General features: G+C 41.5%; 1 protein-coding gene across 1 annotated transcript in view; it reads right to left on the minus strand.

The window, feature by feature from the left end:
• Nucleotides 1–20,232, minus strand: part of LOC140722861 (uncharacterized) — a 118,100-nt gene that overhangs the window by 46,359 nt on the left and 51,509 nt on the right. Inside the window, exons 8-17 of the mRNA XM_073037501.1 lie at nt 16,065–16,178; nt 14,691–14,963; nt 13,057–13,308; nt 12,117–12,383; nt 7,284–7,385; nt 6,550–6,678; nt 3,774–4,037; nt 3,163–3,294; nt 1,281–1,553; nt 649–780 (exon numbers count right to left, since the gene is read on the minus strand). Of these exons, the coding sequence (XP_072893602.1) occupies nt 649–780; nt 1,281–1,553; nt 3,163–3,294; nt 3,774–4,037; nt 6,550–6,678; nt 7,284–7,385; nt 12,117–12,383; nt 13,057–13,308; nt 14,691–14,963; nt 16,065–16,178 (1,938 nt within the window). The remainder of the gene's footprint in view (nt 1–648; nt 781–1,280; nt 1,554–3,162; nt 3,295–3,773; nt 4,038–6,549; nt 6,679–7,283; nt 7,386–12,116; nt 12,384–13,056; nt 13,309–14,690; nt 14,964–16,064; nt 16,179–20,232) is intronic.

Raw genomic sequence — 20,232 nt, forward strand, 5'->3', positions numbered from 1 at the left:
AGGGTTGTAAGTTCAGTCGCCTCCATCTTGGGTACTAGTATTCAAAGTACCCAGGACATCTTCAGAAATCTGCGTCTTAGAAAGGTAGCATCCGGTATAAATACCGCCAGTACCCAGCGTAAGCCCTTTTCTCAATGTTACCATAGGGTAGGAGGTACAGTAGCCTGAAGGCACACACTCAGCGATTCAGGAACAGCTGCTTCCCCTCTGCCATCCGATTCCTAAATGGACATTAAACCCTTGGACAATACCTCCCTTTTTTAACATACCGTATTTCTAATTTTGCACATTTCTAATCTACTCAATTACGTTTAATGTAAATGCTTTATTTATTGATATTATTATTATTATTATTATTATTATTGTTGTTGTTGTTGTTAATTTATCTTCCTCACTATTTAGCACATTAAACTGCTTCTGCTAAGTTAACACATTTCACATCACTTGCCGTGTTAATCAGCCTAATGCTGAGTCTGATTCTGATACTGAAATTTCTTGTCATGTGGTTTGAACGAGTAAAATCGTGCACTGAATTAATTAGATTAACGACTCGGCCATTAGAAAATTTATATGTTGCAATTCACAGAGTAAACTATCAGCTATTGTGCAGTTGGTTAGAATAGTATCCTACTATAACGTCCCCCTCACCTCCGTTATCAGCATGGTGGTCATCATCTTCCGGTCCTCTGTTTGCATTGTCGACAGCTTCTCCTTCTGTTGCGATTCCCTCCGGTATATTGCCGACTGATTCATTGCCGGTGTCAAGATTTCCTTTTACATCTGTGTCAGACCGGGATTGGGATAGGAATTAAAACGTTTGTATAACTGGAAATTTCCCTCTTAGATGGTATAGCAGAGGCGCCGGGCAAGTAGAAAAATTTCAAAACTTAATTGAGGGCGCATCGAAGCAACGCGATAGGGCACCTGCAAAGTACCCAGGACATTGTCAGGAATCTGTGCCTCAGAAAGGCAGCGTCCATTATTACGGACGACTAACGGGATGGAGATTCAGAAACCTGAAAGCACACAGTCAGTGATTCAGGAACATTTTGTTCTGCCATCAGATTCCTCAATGGGCACTGAACCCTTCGACAATACCTATGTCGTGGAGAAACTGCCACAAGACAAATGGCATCTTTTTGACTCCTCAAATCATATCTGTCCGGCAGATATCCACTAGCAACTTCTCTCTGCTCATTCAAATAAGAAAAAAACGAAGCTCCTGCTTAATTTGTAAAGGATATCGAAAGACAATCAGTGTCGTATTAAAGCTTACTCACCATCTCTCCAACCCCCATCCTCCGATGTTGTTGACTTTTCGTCTGTCAAGCTAGTTACTCGATCTTTATCGGTCATTTCTGAAGCCTCTGCGTCAATTTCGTTACTGGCACCGTGCTTATCTTCGGTACGCCTTGTTTTCCCTTTGACTACAATATCTTCTACTCGTTCTATATTTTGTAGCGCACATTTGTCAGACTCAGCTACGCTGGCCGGTCCTCCTTTTATTTCGGGGTCGAGATCTGAAGCAACTCTTTCAGTGAGCCCTCCAAATCCTGCCGTTAAATTTTAAAGAGAAATAAGAGGAAAACATGTAGATAAACGCTTTCGATCGGGTGCGAGAAATAATAGTTGGCATAGTCATAATATCATACTGGCAAGTTGTTCTTTTGTTTCTGGGTCGTAATCTGACTCTGTTCCGTCAGTGATTCTGCCAAATCCTGCAGTTAAGTTTTAAAAGCCGTCAGAGAATAACTTCTAGGAAAATAATTTCGATTGGGAGCGAAAAATATCATTTGGGCTTGCGATAATGACGTACTCAATATTGATAATATATAAGCTGGGCAGGAGAGTTCAATCACATTCGGATTCGGAGGGAGGCAACACTCCTCCGTTTGGTACGAGCACCACAGTTTGAAGGCCGAGATTTTCCCTTTTATTGTGAGTAATGCCGTTCTAAAATACAGTGTCTGTGAACCTGCTGGGTGAATATTTTTGGCATTATTTCATCTGTATCTACCTGTGGCTGCGTATATGAGGATCAACTCTAATCTGACTTTGTCTTTTGCTGCACCGAGTTAATACGTCACGGGTATTAAAGCAGAAAGGCAAGGTGATATTATCAAGAATGGGGAAGCATCTTCAAGCCAATTGCAGTTTTCGGTATTGGTAAGGTCTATCTAAAATCGTCTCATCTCGTCCTCTGTGTCAGTTCTCTGCGACTCTCAGTTCCCCGTCTGTCGAAGGTTGACCGATCATCGATTTGCTTTGTATCTCTGATTCTGTGCCTTATTACTCTGGAAGGTGCCAAATGATATTGACATCTTATCAATAAATTCTGAAACACAGTGGGAATTGATTTCTGTCCGTTTGAGTCGGATGTTTCCACAAATCACTTGTATCGTCGGATAGCATCTTAGCTTATACTCTGTTCACCATGTACTTATACCGTTATGATCTGTGGGTTCAGAATCCTGTTTTCAAATCTTACTACGCTGCATCTCCAACCCTTACGTTCATCTGTCAACGTTCTCACTCTCAGTGTTAGCCGACACTGTCCTACAGGGACTTTTTATTTTTAAATCGGGAGGGTGCAGAACAGATGTTGCGTTGAAAAGATGCGGCATGAGTTGTATTTGCGCTGTTCTTGTTTAAAGTCATGGGGAAAGCCCAATAAGTTTGAGGCACATAGTCATTGCTGTATTTATATCTAAACTTCTTCTCGGGGTATTTCAGGAGCAAGAACGTGCGGTGGCAATAAAGATTGATTTTTTGGCAATTCGGATTTACATGGTGCAACCCTCAGAGTGAACTGTCAGCTCTGCTGCACTTCGGTAGAATTATATCTGTCTGCACTATCCCTCTCACCCTCGTTGTCAGCATAAGCTCCTCTTTTCTTGCTGTCGACAACGTCATATTTTAATGGCTAGTAAGGTACGACCTGCCCTTGACAAAGACATTCTGACTATTTCGAATCATATTTTACCTCTCCAAATGTTTATAAATCCTGCTCCTCAGTATCTTCTCCATCAAATTACCAACCACTGAAGTAAGACTCACTGATCTATAATTTCCTGGGCTATATCTACTCCCTTTCATGAATAAGGGAGCAACATCTGCAACCCCACAATCTGCCGGAACTTCCCCCGGAGGTGTCCCTCTCACCTTCGTTATCAGCGTGGTGCTCATCTTCCACACGTCCTCTTCTTTTGCTGTCCACAGTGCCTGCTTCGGTTGTTATTCTCTTCAGTTTATCGCCGTCTGATTCCATCCCGGTGTCAAGATTTTCACTTCTTTCTGTGTCGGACCGGGAATGGGATAGGAATTATTGTTCGGATAATTGGGAATTCCTCTCAAAGCGTTCGGAAAATCGGTCCCTCAACTTATGTCCTGTTGCAGCAATGTAAAGTAGGGCACTTTGGGACAACTCAATTGAATTTAAGCCCAGAGAACTGTATTCCTGTGAGAGCTGGGAAGGTTATAGAGTCGGAAAGGATTATCAACGTGCAGTGACTCTCAGGTAAAGGGACTGCAAATGATGAAATATGTTGGAAAATGCTAGCAACAGAAGTACTGTCTGCTGTGGGAGTGTGAACGTATATCGCCGGTAAACTGCCGGAATGAATGTGGCATATTTTTGTCTCCTCAGAACTTGCCCGTCTGACAATGATCCACCAGCATTTACTTCTGCTTATCGAGATAAAAAGAAACGAAGCACGCGCATAATTTTTAAAGTTCTTCGAAACGCAATCAGTGTTAGGTTAAAGCTTACTCACCATCTATCCTTTCCCCATCCTCCGATGTGCCAGGCCCGTCGGCTCGTACGCCAGGTACCCGATCTTTACCGGTCAGTTCCGTAGCCTCGTCTTCACATTCTTTACCAGCACCGTACTTATCTCCGGCAGGTGATGTTTTCGCTTTCTCTACAAAATCTTCTTCTCTTTCTATATTTTGTAGGGCAGACTGATTCACGCTGGCAGAATGTTCTTTTGCTTCTGGTTCGTGATCTGCGGCCATTTTACAAATGATCCCGCCAAATCCTGCGGGGAAGTATTAAATGGAGTTAGGTTATAACATCTGGAGAGGCACCTTCGTTTACCTGCAACCGGGATGACAGGTACGCTTTCAGTAATAATACCCTTAATATCCAATAATACATAAACTTGGCAGGAGAGTTCAATCACCAACGGATTCGGAGGGAGGAGGAAACATTTGGTAGGAGACTTAATTCGTCTGTGTGATACGAGCACCACAGTTTCAAGACCATAGTTTCTTCCCTTTTATTGTGATTTCTCCGACACCAGTGGTGTGCCTCAGTGATCTCTTCTGGGATTAATAAATGACCTGGATCCGGAGACGGAGGATCAGTTTAGTAAATTTGATGACGACACAAAGTTTATGTGTGTTCTGGATAGTGTGGAGGGCTGTGAGAAGTTACCGCGGGACATTGATACGATGCAAACCTGGGCTGAGAAGTGGCAAATGGTGTTTAACCCAAATAAGTGTGAGGTGATTCATTTTAGTCGGTCAAATATGGTGGCAGAATGTAGCATTAATGGTAAGGCTCTTGGCAGTTTGGAGGATCAGAGGGATCTTGAGGTCCGAGTCCATAGGAAACTCAAATCTGCTAGACAGGATGACTCTGTAGTTACGAAGGCATACAGTGCGTTCTTTAACCGTGGGATTGAGTTTAGGAGCCGGGAGTTAATTTTGGAACTATATAGGACCATAGTCAGACCTCACTTGGAGTAGTGCGCTCAATTCTGGTCGCCTCACTACAGGAAGGATGTGGAAATCACAGAAAAGATGCAGATGAGACTTAGAAGGATGTTTCCTGGATTAGGAAGCACGCCTTCTGAAAACAGGTTGAGTGAACTGGGCCTTTTCTCCTTGGAGCGACGAAGGATGGGAGCTGACTTGATAGAGGTGTACAAGATAATGAGAGGCATTGATCGTGTGGCTAATTAAAGGTTTTTTTTCCAGGAATGACATGGCTAGCACGAGAAGGAACTGTTTTATAGTGTTTGGAAGCAGGTACAAAGGAGATATTAGGAGTACGAACTTTTACTCAGAGTGTGGTGAGTACGTGGAATGGGCTTCCGGCGGTGGTGGTAGAGGCTAAAACGATAGGGTCTTTTAAGAGACTCCTATGTAGTTACTTGGAGCGAAGGAAAATAGAGAGCTATGGATAAGTCTTGGTGGAGTGCCATTTCTGCAGTCTCGGCTTCACTATCTTTACTGACACCCTCCTTATTCTCGGCACGTCTTGTTTCCTTTTGTCTGCAATATGTTCTACTATTTCTATATTTTGTAGGGCACCTCTGCCAGACTCACTTTCGCTTGCAGGGTGTACCTTTGTTTCTGAGTCGTGCTCTGCTGCTTATCTGCATGTTTTCTCCCGACATACTCTGCCGGTGAAATTTAGAAGGGGATTAACATCTAGAAAAAACGCTTTCGATTATCGTGAGCAGGGAATAATAGCTGGGCTTTCGGTAATAATATACACAATATCCATAGTATATAAACTGTTGTTTTAATATACTGAGTCTGTGGCGTTGCCGGATGTATGATTTCTTTGCATCATTTCATCTGGGTCTACATGTGCCTGCGTATATAGCGATCACCTCTAACCTGAGTTTGACACTTGATGCACCGAGTTAATGAGTCACAGATAGCAGTACGCAAAGCAGGAAGGGAGAACGATATTAGCAAGAATATGGAGTAAGCCTTTTCAAACCAGTCTCATATTTACTTTTCGGTAAAGTCTATCTAAAATTGTCATAACTCGTTTTTTTTTTTATTTTTGCACCAGTTCTCCGCAACTCTCAAATCACCATTGGTGTTTGGTTGAACTGTCTTGGATTACTTTGATTCTGTCCGTCACTACATTGGAGGGTGGAAACTGATATCAATGTCTTAACAGTACATTTTACAACATAATGGAACTTGATCTCCGTCTATCTGAGTCAGACGTTGGCCCAAATCAGCGGTATCGTGAGATAGATTCGCCGCTTCTACTCTTTTTACCATGTGTTTTTTTTTTCTTCCGGTTTGATCTGTGAATTCAGGGTCCTGTTGCGATATCTTACTAGGCTGCCTTTCCAGCTCTTACGTTCATTTGTCAACGGTCTCTCTCTCTCTCTCTCTCTCTCTCTCTCTCTCTCTCTCTCTCTCTCTCTCTCTCTCTCTCTCTCTCTCTCTCTCTCTCTCTCTCTCTCTCTCTCTCTCACTATTATTTGTAACTGTTCTAAAGGCAAATTGAAGAGTAAGGCTGCAGCACAGAGATTAGGATGAAAAAAAATGCAGCATGATGCTTGCGTTTTTGTTCAAAGCAATGCGAAACCCAGAACGTGCGATAAAAAAAATGGTATATGTATATCTGAATTGTCTTTCCTGGCAATTTCACGTGTGAACACATCCGGTGACTTACTGATAGATCAAAGACTCGGCAATACGCTATAATCTAGATGGAAAATTGTCAGTCATACTGCACTTCATTAGAATGGTGTGATTCTATAATCCCCACCCCAACCCCCCTCCCCCACTCCTTACCTTTATTATCAGCACTGTGCGTATCTTTGCCAGGTCTTTTATTCACATTTTCGACAGTTTCTTCCGTTGCTGTATTTTGTAGTTTATTTCTGTCAGATTCATTCACGGTAGCACGATGTTCTTTTATATCTGTGTTGAACAGCGATGGAATAGGGACTCAAACGGTTGGATACCTGGAAATACCTCTCTTGGCGAAAGAGCAGTAGTGCCTGACAATGCTGTCCCTCAACCTACGTCCCATTTCGACAATGTAAAGGAGGGAGTTGAAACCTCATTTGTTCAAGAATGAGGCGATATTTCTTCTCGTAGCTACGAACAGGACAGTTTCAAGCCCGAGAACTTTCCTTTCATTGTATGAGTTCTGCTGTTATAACATACTGTGTTCGTGACGCTACCAGAAGAATTGCTAACTGTTATTTCATATATGATTCGGTGTACATGTGTATATGGCAATAATCTCTAATTTGACTTTGACATTTGCTGTACCAGGGCAATAAATATGTCGGAGTACAAGGCATGAAGAAATTAGCAAGGTTGAGGAATACGCCATTTCAAACCTATGGCAATCTTAGATAAAGGTCAAGTCTATCTAAAATGGTGTTACCTGTGCATCTGGCGATAACCTAGAATTTGACGTTGGCTTTTTATGTACGAGTTTAGACGTCATATGAATCAATGTATTAATCTGCATTCGCGGGTGGATAATGGTATCGGCATCTTGACAAAAATTGTACCTTGATTTCCGTCTCTGTCATTCCAGTGTTGTCCAAAATCGTTGGTGTCTTGCGATAGCTTCGGAGCTTCTTCCGCTCGTTCCATGAATTTTTCAGTTCCACCTGTGAATTCAGTATCCTGTTAGGCTATCGCCACTCTTCGAACTCTTACGTTATTTTGTCTATTTTCTCTCTCCCTCTGCATTGGTAGCAACGATGTTAGAATTACTTATTAAATAGAGAGGCTTTACAACAATGACTGCGATGAAAAAAAGAATGTAACATTCGGGTTTTTTAATTGTTTAAAGCAAAATTTAACCCCTGATGTGCGAAATTTAAAGAATACGCTGTTAAAATCTGCACTGCATTTCAAGAGGCTTTTACATGCAAAATAGTGTCGTGACCATATGTTGCATCAATGGTTTGGTATTTCCTCTAGAAATCGTGAATTCCTGAGATTAAACTGTCAGCTTTACTGCACTTCATTAGAATGGTATGTTCATTTTTCATGACAAATCCTATCTACGTCATCGCCGGAAAATAGTGAAATGTCTTCAAAGAGAACACGGTGAAGCGTTTAGAAAGTCTGAGATGGGTTACTCTCACAGTCAGAGAAAGTCTAGATAGAAATTAAACGGATAGGAAGAGTGGAAAATAACATACTGAATTTTGAATTTAAAAAAAAATTGGAAGCAGTCAAGGGAGTCACCGAACATCATATTCGGATGAAGTGTATTTGACGAAAAAGTTTAAATTCTGCAGATTGAGCACTCCCGATATTTTCGCTCGTTCAATATTTTGATCAATGCCTTCAGATGTATTCAAATATTTTGTATGAACACTGTTTGGCTATGTTTAATTTCCTTGTATTGTTCGGACTGAGTCTCTGACAAGTTAGAGTACTGTCGCTCCCTCACATTCTTTGAAACTCCAACATCTTTTAACACATTGAAGGAAGGATATTGAAGAGTTGTCAAGGAGTGGTTGCTATGCACTAAGTTGTATTTGACGTAATCCAACAGTCGGCGATTATGACAGCAGCGGACAGAAAAGATAATAGCTCGCACTTTTTATTAAACTAGCATCTTAGAGTTACACAGTGCGGCTATGTGCCGATAAATGCGGCATTTAGCGTCAAGCCCCGATTTACGAGAAGTCTACACTAGTCAAATTTCCTTCTTGCTCACTTTCCTTGCCTAACATCAATCACTTAACATCCTCGCCTGCGTGTAGTACCTCATGTGAATCTCTGCCTGAATATGGATAATCTTTTTTCCTCCAGTGATGTCGCCCGATCCGTGGAGGTCCACAAGCAGTATTTGTTTTCGTTCTCATAAAATAACGTCAAGTTAAATATCTGCCCAAATGCCATCTGAACATCATCTGCAGCACCGGCGACGTGGCTATCCCTCGAGGTCGAGGCTGATGGTCTTCGTTCCGTTGATCCACCATTGTGCTTATATTTGTCTACGTGTATTTGATGTTGCACTCCAAGAAGCACACGACCCTTCACAAATCAACCAACTGATTCTAACAGCATAAAAACCACGACGATTGAAGCTGATGGATTTGCTGCAGCGCTTCGTCCGCCTTCACAGCCGTTGAGTTCGAAGTAACTTCCTCCGCCTGTTCCCCCGCTGAGGTCTTGGTTGGATTGTGCTTTGTCTGGGACCTCACCCTCGACCTTACCGCCATGGGTGACCCTACCAGGAGCGTAGCTCCAGGCGGCATTGCTCTCGGGGTTTCAAGACCACAGAAGTTTCTGCACCACGACAAGGTGACAATCCACAGAGAAGACAGCACCCGGGATCCAACGCTCGGCCACTGCTGCACTACCAACAAGAATGCCTACCGTTCCGATCATCTGGCCGTCCATTCTCTAACTACATACATGCAGAGACTGAAGACCAACACTCTAAGACCGTTCACTTCAAATTTTAGCATGTCAGCTTCAAAATAAGGACCATATTATTTTTTCACATTGACACCTTTTTGTGACAGGCTTAATGTAAAAAGAATGTCACAGACTGGGTAAAGTGCATGCAAACCTCACGATCCGTGGTATATCCGCCTTATTATTGCACGCCAAAGGACAGAATCCATACCCCAAGGTTTAGTTCTGTCTTCTGCATTCCACCGTGGTTAACATTTAGGTTCCGCACGGCCTTTCAAACAAGCTACTTTCCTAGGAATTGCCACGGCCCCGTCCGTGAACTCCACCGTCCAGTTCACGGCCCCGTCTGTGGATTCCACATTCCTGTTATTTTCTGTTCTTCCTGGTCCGTTGGGCGCCTTGATTGAGGCACCTGATCCTCATTTGCAGCCCGCAACTTCCGGGGTTCAGCTGTTCCTTTGCTGGACCGTCATCAGAAACTCACAGCAAGAAACTCGTCACAAGAAAACTGTCACTAGATACACGTGATCTAAGCCAGTGCGGCAGTGGACGTTCCGGGCAGCCGTGAATAGTTCGAGTCACGCCTAGAGCCCAAGTTGGAGCGCCGGCTCTGTGTCCAAGTAGGGTTCAAGTCCAAGTCAAGTCAAAACAAGTTTGAGTCGAGTCCGAGTCCAAGTCATGTCCGAGTACATGTCAAGTCCGAGTCCAAATCAAGTCCGAGTTCCAAGTCAAACCGAATTCCAGCTCAAGCCAAGTCCGAGTTCCAGGTCAAGCCAGGCCTGAGTTCCAGATCAAGCCAAATCCGAGTTCCAGGTTCCGTGTCCGAGTCAACACCTAGGTCCCGTGTCCCAGTCAAGACCCAAGTTATGGCCCGAGCTCCAAGTCCCAGTCAAGGTTGTATCCATGCTCATATTTTTTCCTCGTTCCTTAGCTTCACTAGTAGCTATCAATAAACACAATTCTCTTTATACTACCTTCAGTGTCTGGTACTTGTACTTCGGTCCGCTCCCACGCCCCCTTGCAACAGAACGGACAGACAAACATGGACCAGCGACACAGACACTGTCTTTAAATTCTCTTTAACCAGAATGTGTGTGTGTGTGTGTGTGTGTGTGTGTGTGTGTGTGTGTGTGTGTGTGTGTGTGTTTGTGTGTGTGTGTGTGTGTGTGCGTGTGTGTGCGTGTGTGTGTGTGTGTGTGTGTGTGTGTGTGAACTTACTTTCTGTTTTGGAACAAAAATCTCGAACCGATCAATGCACATAATTAATTCATTACTTGTTTAGCAAAGCGAATCAATTTACAGTACTGGTTAAGATAAATTCAATCGGTGATAATATGTGAAAAAAAGAACTATCTTGGACACAGATGTTGGTTTCAAGTATTCACCGTGAATTCAGGTATTCAGGAACAGCCTATTCACTGTGAAGAAATGTTTCCTGATGTTAGTCTCTATTGTTATCATAACGAGTTATTGACTCTTCACAGAACTCTAGCATGTGAGTGAAACATGATTTGACCCATGCTGGCTTTCTGAACATGCCCGCTCTTAACACCAGCTGTTCCAACTCTTTCTTTAATAATGTCTCCATCATATTACTTTCCTTACAAATTCAGCTTACTGGTCTGTAATTACCTTGTTCGGTGTGGTTATGCTTCGATATACCGGGATAACGTTAGCCCTTTTCCAGTCCTTATCAATTTCACCAGTCTTCACTGATTATTGGGGGGGAAAAAAGCATGTTCGGGGTTTGCGCACATAATCAGAGACATCTTTAGGTATCTTTGGATACCTGGATATATGTTGTCCGGCCCTGGAGATATATTAACTTTCAGTCATTACAGCTGAAGCAGAGCCTCACTTTCTACGCTCTCTAAGTCCCTTAAAACAACATGATTTTCCCGACAGTTGCTAGCATACTGCTAACATCTTCGCAGGTGGATATTATAGTAAAATATGAGTTAAGAGAATCCATTTCGTCCTCTGAATAACGTAAGTAATAAAGTATTGAAAATATATCAATGGCAACTAATGGCAACTTTTTTAGAAATATCTTTTTCAACAAGACCTTTGGCAGTCCAAATTGCCCACTTGACTGTAGTTCTTATATTTGCGTGTCCCCTAGGGTTATTCCTTTCTGTATTCTTTGCACAGCTCTCTTTCCTTCAATTATTTTATGTATGAGTTTATTCATCCAGGTAGTTGATGTATTGTTAGCACTGTTGCTCCCGACCTTCGGTATGAACGTTTCATGCACTGCCTGTATTGCCTCTTTAAATCGACCCCGTTGTTCCTCAGATGACTCAACGTGATGCAGTTCGTTCAAGTTTACCTTCTGAAGTTTTTGCTGCATCTGCGTAAATATTTCCTTTCTGAAATTCGATTTAATGACCTCGTTTGTTGTTGTTTTTTTTTTACTGATATACTCTCCAAAAGTACTTCGAGACTATCATCTCTTTTTCCTAAAGGTTCAACGACGTCCATGCTCCAAATGCTATCCTGGTTGCTACAGAAAATCAAATCATTCTTTTTGGTGCTTTTACATGCTGGGTCAAAAAACGATGTTCCTGTGATCCATTCGCCACTACCTTATCCCACAGAATACTGAAGAAGTTCAAGTTTCCCACAACTATAACTTTACCCTCAGAACTTGTTTTTTTCTAATATTCTGACCGAGTTGCCGGTAACATCCGCCAGTGTTATTCTTCTATCCTTCTTTCTTCCAGTTATCAGCCAAATATCTTCAATAATTTTCGAATCATCTCCTATCGTAAGCAGCCTCCTGTTTAATTTATATTTTATGTATATGAATACTGCTCTACCTTTACGATCCTGCCGATCTTTCTTAATATATCCTTTAATACTACATTCATCACTATCCTTTGAGGTGATGATCAGCATTGTTTATATACTTTAGTGTAAGAAGTGATTGGTATAATTGATTCAGAGTACGACTCACTCACCATCGGTGGATTGGACCGCAGCGTATGTGCTTGTTTCTTTGCTCCAAACTGTTTTTGGCCGACCTTTACTCGTTACGTCGTGTCGCCTGACTACTTGTCCAGAAGGGGTGGCAATCTCCCCTGCAGCACGTTCATAGCTGCGTCGATAAGGTTTTTTTGTTAAACAGCAGGTAGTCCCGAAGCATCCGATGCTTATTCCCATTATCAATAAGATTACGATGTCAAGAGGGATTCCGATATTTTCGCTGTTTTTCGCTGTTTCGTTTTCTGTAAATAGCGAATGACACGGAGATTTTTGATCACATACCAATAGCGAAGGAATTGACACACAAATTCAAATTACCGTGCAATGTCGAATCCAGCAGACTACGATGCCAGTTCTTAACTTATCTATATAGTATTGATTCTGATTCTCCGATCACTGGTTCAAAATTAAGCAATATGGAATCGCAGAAATAGGCAATCTCCTCTCACAGACTGGCCTGTCATATTTAATTTCAGAATTTAAATAACGGCTGTTTGTCCAAAATTGAGCCCAATACACTTACCACCCACAAACAAAATAAAATCTGTAAAAACTCTAACTCTGACAACACGCATAAAATTGCTGGAGGAACACAAAAATTCAGGCAGCAATTATTGGAAAAAGTGCATTCGACGTTTCGGGCCCAGACGCTTTATCAGGACGTCTATCAGACAAAATCATCTTCAGAAATTTACCTTCGCTGCCCACTGGGCTTCACCTCTCATCGTTCTGGTCGTCCCCCTTCCCCTTCTCCCCAACCTTTATCCTTCTGGCGTCGTCCCTCTCCCTTTCCATATCCTGTTGTCACAGAGTCCTGCCGAAGGTTACCGCCCAGAGACGTCGAGAGTACTCTTTTCCATAATGCTACCTGGCCTGCTGAGTTAGTACAACATTTTCGCGTGTTTAACCACTCACCAGTCGCAGGTTTGTTCGCAGCAGATGCGTCGTTTTTTTCGTCCAGTGATATTCTTGTTCGAACTTTATCAATTATGGCGCCTCGGCTGACGGTTTTTCCTGAAGGACTGCTGTGAACATTTTCGAATTTCCTCCCATCGCCGTGGCCGGAATTGTCACTGATAGATTTCCTCCCCCTGTTTCTGTTTTCTCTGCCTTCTTGGACGTGAATATCAGACATTGCAGGAGCTTCCGCCATGGCACTACCTGACCCTTCATGGAGGAGATGCAAAGCTGGGATTAACTTCAATAGTTTCACCGGACTACGTTAGAATTACTTATTATATAGGAATGTTGTACAACCGTGAATCGCATAGAAAAATAACAACAAAAAAAAACACAACACTTCCTGTGGTGTTTAGTTTGAAGCAAAATTAAAAGCAGGGCGAACGAAAAGGGAAAAAAAAGCAACAAATGTATGTACAATACTGTATATATATGTATATCTATATAGTATTGTACATAAATTTGTTGCTGTATATAAAGATAGATAGATAGATAGATAGATAGATAGAAATTTAGATAGATAGATAGATAGATAGATAGATAGATAGATAGATAGATAGATAGATAGAAATTTAGATAGATAGATAGATAGGTAGATAGACAGACAGACAGATAGATGGATAGATAGATAGATAGATAGATAGATAGATAGATAGATAGATAGATAGATAGATAGATAGATAGATAGATAGATAGATAGATAGATAGATAGACAGACAGACAGACAGATGTAGATAGATGTAGATATAGATATACACATATCTAAGCTATGGAAAATAGTAAAATACCTCCAATGGGAGCACTGTGATGCATGTACGAATTGTGAAAGATTGCGATTACAAACAGAGAAATTACAAACAATTAAAAATAGAGAAAAAATGAATGTATGGACATTTATTCGAAACAAAATTAAAATGACGTTGAAAGCACCCGAAGATGTCAGTGAACATCAAATCCGATTTGCCTGTGTGTGGAAAGGTTAACCACTAAAGACTGAGAATTGTCAGCGTTTTCCAATAATTGAGCTTTTCATTACAGTTTATATGCGCACTGTGCTTGCTTAATTTCGTTCCCTTGTATTGCTGGGATTGCCACTCTAACGAGATTTAGTACTGTTATTCAAGTGCTTAACTGTGTCTAATTCAGTTAAGGAAGGATGCTGGCTGAAGAGATATCAACAAGTGTTTGTACGCTACCGCATTGCATTTGTCGTGCCCCAGCATTTGGCGCTTATGACAGGGCAGACAGAAGAGATAAGAGCTCGCATTATTTAAGCCAGTATCGTCGAGTTACACAGTGAGGCAATGGGTCGAGAAGTTGGCGTTACAGGACAAGCACCAATATTCAAGACTTTCCAACCCACCCTCTCGGGCATTTGTCCTATCTAACACCAACTACCCCACAGTATCCAGCACGCATTCTACTGCTCGTCAATCTCTGCCTGAACAGGAAGCATTTTTCCCTCCAGAGATGTTGCCTGAACTGCAGAGTTCCTGCAGTAGTTAATTTCTTCTATTCTCATAACACAGTGCCAAGTTAGGTTCAATCGAAATAGTAACACATTCAGTACCGGATGAAAACAATCTCACCCTCTATAATTCTTCCATCCACCAATTGGCCTGGATGTCCCTCCTGTACGGTACTTTCTGGATCTGTACCAGTCTTTTCTCTAACATCCATCTCATTTTCGTTCCCAGCGCCGTGGGTATCTTCGACAGATCGTGCCACCGCTTTACCTGCAGTATCATCTTCAAGTTTTACATTTTGTAGTTTATTTCCATTAGATTCAATTACGCTAGGGCGTTGTCCTTTTACCTCTGTGCCGGACTTTGTCCCAATTTTGAGAGAGGTCCCACCGCTCCCTGTATAGAAAGTTTGAAATACAGCAGGAGAGTGATACCAGAAACAAAACATGTCCATTACCTTGTTCGGGGACTACCGAGATTGCGGTACTTATATGATTAAAATCTATAACATATAAAATCGGCATGTGTCTCTCTCGGGCGTTGGTACTGATATTCCTTTTCCTAGTTTCAAACTCGTGAACCACCTGTCGACGCTTATGATAGGGGCAGGCAGAAACAGGAAATAGCTCGCATTCCTGAAGCGAGTATCTTAGCATCACACTTCTGGACAATGAGTCTATTGAGTTGATATTGAACATCAGGCATCAATTTACAAGAGGTGAATACTAATCATATTTTCTCCTTTGCAGATTTGCCTCACCTAACATCAACTACTCCAAACTCTCCTATTCTACCTCTACCACCTTCACTGGTACGTTCATAAAACTTATGTAGATATTTGGTCTTCAGAGATGGGGATAAAGAGAATGGAAACGGTGAGGGAGGTGTCATAAATAGAACAATGTAATTTGAGAGCAGGGTGTAAGTTGGTGACCGCGTTAATGAAATTGACGAACTGAGTGTGCGTGCATGATGCAGCAGCAATTCAGACGATAATATAACACAGGCAGTGCTGGAGATACGTTTTACTACGGAAGGCTTGAACATTGACTGTTCTATGCAGCCAAGAAAACAGGGCAAGTATAGCTGGGGACTATGGGGTGTCCATGGCAATGCTGCGGGTCTGAGAAAAAAAAAGTGGAAGTACCTGAAGAAGAAAGGTGATAAGTATGAGGAGCACTTCAGCCAGATACAATAGAGTGGTGATTCACACAAAATAAAATGAGCGGTTTGGCGTTAAATGTAGCGTGAAAATGCATAAGCACCCCTTCTCCTCTGATCGACAAATAAGTTTGTGTTCACCCACATGAGATATTCATTACACTAGCTTTCTCAAACCACGTAGTCCGAAAATAATCAGCAGACCTACATTGGCTTATTTCTGTTGTGTTCTGCTCTTTTTTTTTTCTCTTGGTTCTGTCGATGTTCGATCTTCAATCTTTCTACTTGGTGCACTGCCGCAAACAATTATGCCCACGATATTCGACGCTCTCTTACCTTCTTGATCCACGTTATCATCTCCAGCCTCAAACGTTTCCCACAGCTGGTTGTAATTTGTGTTCCTGCGGCCATATTTCATTTCGTCGGCGTGATCGGCAGCCAGGGTATTTGCTGCAACATTGATTTGGAGAAAGGTCAGTAAGAAAAGTGCAATGAAATTCAACAAATAGTGACAGGGTTAATTTCATGTTATGTATTTGGTAACGAATTAAACCGAAAAGAAAAACTGAAGGAATGCATCTATATCTATGAAGTGATCGCATCGGAACACATGAGAAGAAGTGCTTGTCCAATACTTTTTTCTTGACAGTTGCCTTCTGTGCTTAAGTCTCTATTTTGGTATATTGGGCACAACCAAGCACTTTTAACCTCACTAATCCATTTGGCTGTGTTTCTACAAAAACATTCTGAACCATTTATGTTAATCCAAGTCCCTTTTGAAATATTATTTAGTCGTAGAAATTTTAATTCAGTGATTGGACTAACTCCATTAAATATGTTTAAACATAGGTAACTAAATACAGAAAAAAAAGTTGAAAACATAGAGCAAAATAACGGCAATGTATAGCTATGTCTATGAAACGGACACATCGGAATGCAAGCAAAGACAACCTTGACCTGAGTTAATGACTTGTTTCTTGCTTGGTGGGTAGAAACACAGAATCATAAAAGCAGAGACACATAGACCATCTGCAACAAATTACAGGTCGTTTGGCCCACCATATTGTGCCGACCATGTACCCAACTCTAGAATCTGACGAGTATTCCTTACCACATTTCCTACCTCTAAGCTCCAAGTACCTACCTAAGAGTTTCTTAAAAGACCCTGTTTGAATGTGCCCCTACCACTTTCGCTGGCAGAGCATTCAACCCACGCACCTCTGACTGTGTGAAAAAGCGATCTCTGACAACCACCCTGTACCTGCTTACAAACATCTTTAAGCTATTCCCCCATTCATCTCTGGAAAGAAAAAAAAAACACCTCTGGCTACTCATGTCTCTCATCATCTCACACAGCTCTATCAGGTCACCTGTCATCCTACGTCTCTCCAAGGAGAAAACTCTAAGCTCTCTCAACCTATTCTTATAAGGCATGCTCTCCAATTCAGAAAACATCCGTGTAAATATCATCTCCCCTCTTTCCATAGTATTAATATCCATCCTATAGTGAGGTGAACTGATCTGAACACAGTACTCCAAGTCGGTTCCAACTAAGGTCGTATATAGTTGTACTAACATTTACTCGAGGCTCATCAAACAAACATTGAAGGCCAAATCATCATAGGCCTTCTTAACAACACTGGTAACCTAAGCAGCGGCTTTGAATGTCCTATAGTCATAGACCCCAAGATATCGTTGATCCTCCACACTGCCAAGTGTCCAACCATTAATATTATATTCTGTCTTTAAATTTGACATCCCGAAATAAACCACTTCACACTTAACTGTGTTTAGCTCCGCCCATCACCAACACCCTCCAACCTACGAGTCATCAGCAAACTTACGAACCCACCCTTTCGCTTACTCAGGCAGGTCATTTATTTAAAATCACTAAGAGGAGGAATCTTAGAACAGATCCCTGCGGAACGCCATTGATCACCGTCCTCCATGCAGAACATGAACCATCCATAACCACCGCCTGCATTCTCTGGTCTAGCCAGCTCTGGATCCACAATGCAGGGTCTCCTTGGAACTCGTGCCTCATTACTTTCGAATAGGCCTTGCGAATGTTCAATGGCATTACTTTCGAATGTCCAAGTGAATCAAGGCCGCATGCAAACCTGCTGTGGAAATCTGTAACTAGCAATGGAGCAGGTCTATGTTGAGGCAGGGATTGGCTCCAACCATAACCTGTCCCCCAAATCACTTCATCACCATAGATGTGAAGGTTACAGGACGATTGCTCTTAGAGCAACTCACTCTAATTGTCCTACAACAAGTATCGTCAGTCCATCTTTTGTAATATAGTTAACAGAGAACGGAGACGTCGGTGCAGGTAACTTGAATTATTGGAAACACAAAATCTGATATTGTACTTACAACGGATTTTAGGGGGAAAGCTGTGAAGAGGACGCAGGTGAGTACTACTAAGACTGCATGTGCTCTAACGAGAGATTGCATAAACCTGGGTTGTTTTCTCTGGAGAAACGGGGGCTGAGAAGAGAGCAAAGTGAGTCTTAGAAGTTTGAGGGATATAGCTAGAACAGACGGAGAGTTTTTTTTTAATTTCCGGAACTGAAATCTACAAAATCGTAGGGCATGTATTTAAGGCGAATTGGGGTAATCTGAAAGGAAATGTGAGGGGCAACTCTTTCTTTACACAGAGCGTGCTGATTGCCTGGAATGCGCTGCCTGTAGAGGCGTTCGAGGCAAAAACGTTGGAGGCTTCTAAGAGTCGTTTAGATTGGCATGTGGATAAAAGGAAAATTGTAGTGTATGGGCATCGTGCAGGTAGTGGACTTCAGCTTATTTTGGCATTTCCAAGTACAAAGTACACTCATTAGGGAAAAAAGCAGACTTTATAAAACCTTGAGATTCACTTGTTCATATCGAGCCACAAAACAAGAAACCCGAAAGAACCCAATTATTGAAAAAAATAATAATAAAAAAAACCAACATGCGATACGGAAGAGAAAAAGGAAGAAAACAATTAAGAAATCATACGAACAATTGGAGCGAACAGCAAGAAATGCAAACCAAAAACTGAGCATTCAGATCCGAACCCCGGAGCAGCCCAGAATAGTACAGCGCCTCGCTTATCAGGTCATCATATTCTTAAATTATTTGTTTCGTAAAAACTTTGCGTACTGAAGGGCCTATTCCTCCGCTCTACAGTATTTTTCTATGTACTTTGAAAGGCATTCCTCTAAAATGTTAAGTGATGTGGTGTACTGTACTATGTTCGAAGTTCTAAAATACTTAATACGGTTTGAACTGTATTAATCATTATTCATTGGGGCGATAAGAAACTGGCGAATGACCCTGTGGAGATTCATGACTTCACCAGAGGTCAAGGGATATAGAGTAGGTAAGAACGTCTAAGGGCCTTTGGGGAGTCAACAATTATAATGGCGATATCTAAAGCGAGAGACGAAAGATTCAATAGATGAAAGTTATCGGCAATGCAAGAGAAATGTAGCATAAAGTGTGCCACTGATCATCAAATTTACCGTTGAAGGAACTTCAGAAATATTTTCTTTAGGTCAATGCTTATTGTAATATGGATATCGGCATTGTCGTTGAAAGCAACCTCTCTAAAGTTTTGCGAAATAAGAGGGTGAAAATAATCAACATAAACATACTCAGGAATTAACAATTGAAGAAGCGATATTGAAGAACAGAGATGAAAGATGTAATAGCAAATCGTGACATAACTTTATCAATATAAGCGTCGTCGTTATATAAGTATTACACACAAGTAAGACCGAGAGACACCTTTACTAACGCCATTGAAAATACACTTGTTCAGATAGATTGATAGCCAAATGTAAAAGTACATTATATCGACAAATATAGATTCGCAACTACTTGATCATCTGCGGTCAACAGATATTCCGGGATCTACGTTTCAATGGGATTTTAACTGATGCCTCGATGACCAATGGGTTTCGTATATCTGTGTCTTGTTAAGCTTTAGTGTGTTCTTTGTCACCTCGGTTGGCTCAGATCAAGGCTATGTTTATTCCATCTGAACCTCTGTGAATCTATTTATTTATTTGCGTGAATATTTTTATTCTTTCGTATTGATTTTATTCTTTAACTGTTTGCTTTCTCCTATTCGTCCCCTCTATCTAACGTTCATTTTCTTTCTCTATACCGTTCCTCCATCATATCTTTCGTTTTCTTCCTTCCCACATGAATTACTTCCTTGTTGAGCAATGATTTGAAATTGCGTCAGGAAGTTTTCATAAATTCATCACCTTGAGAACACTTTTTCTTTCAGGTTCTTGTTCCTGATTTAAGTGGATCTCAGTCAGTGAATTAAAGGAACCCAGAAAGATTTCTAGTAAATTTTGTTCAGAATCGTGTGTGTGAGCTTTATTCTCTTTTAACCTAGCTTTATTCTCACTTAAGTATCTTGTAACGTTTCAGAGAACAAACGATCATGATTTGAGAATTTAGCATTTCCCAAGATATAACAAATAATAATGTCAAAATATTTGAC

The sequence above is a fragment of the Hemitrygon akajei genome, unplaced genomic scaffold, assembly GCF_048418815.1.
Source record: "Hemitrygon akajei unplaced genomic scaffold, sHemAka1.3 Scf000091, whole genome shotgun sequence".
Taxonomy (NCBI): Eukaryota; Metazoa; Chordata; class Chondrichthyes; order Myliobatiformes; family Dasyatidae; genus Hemitrygon; species Hemitrygon akajei.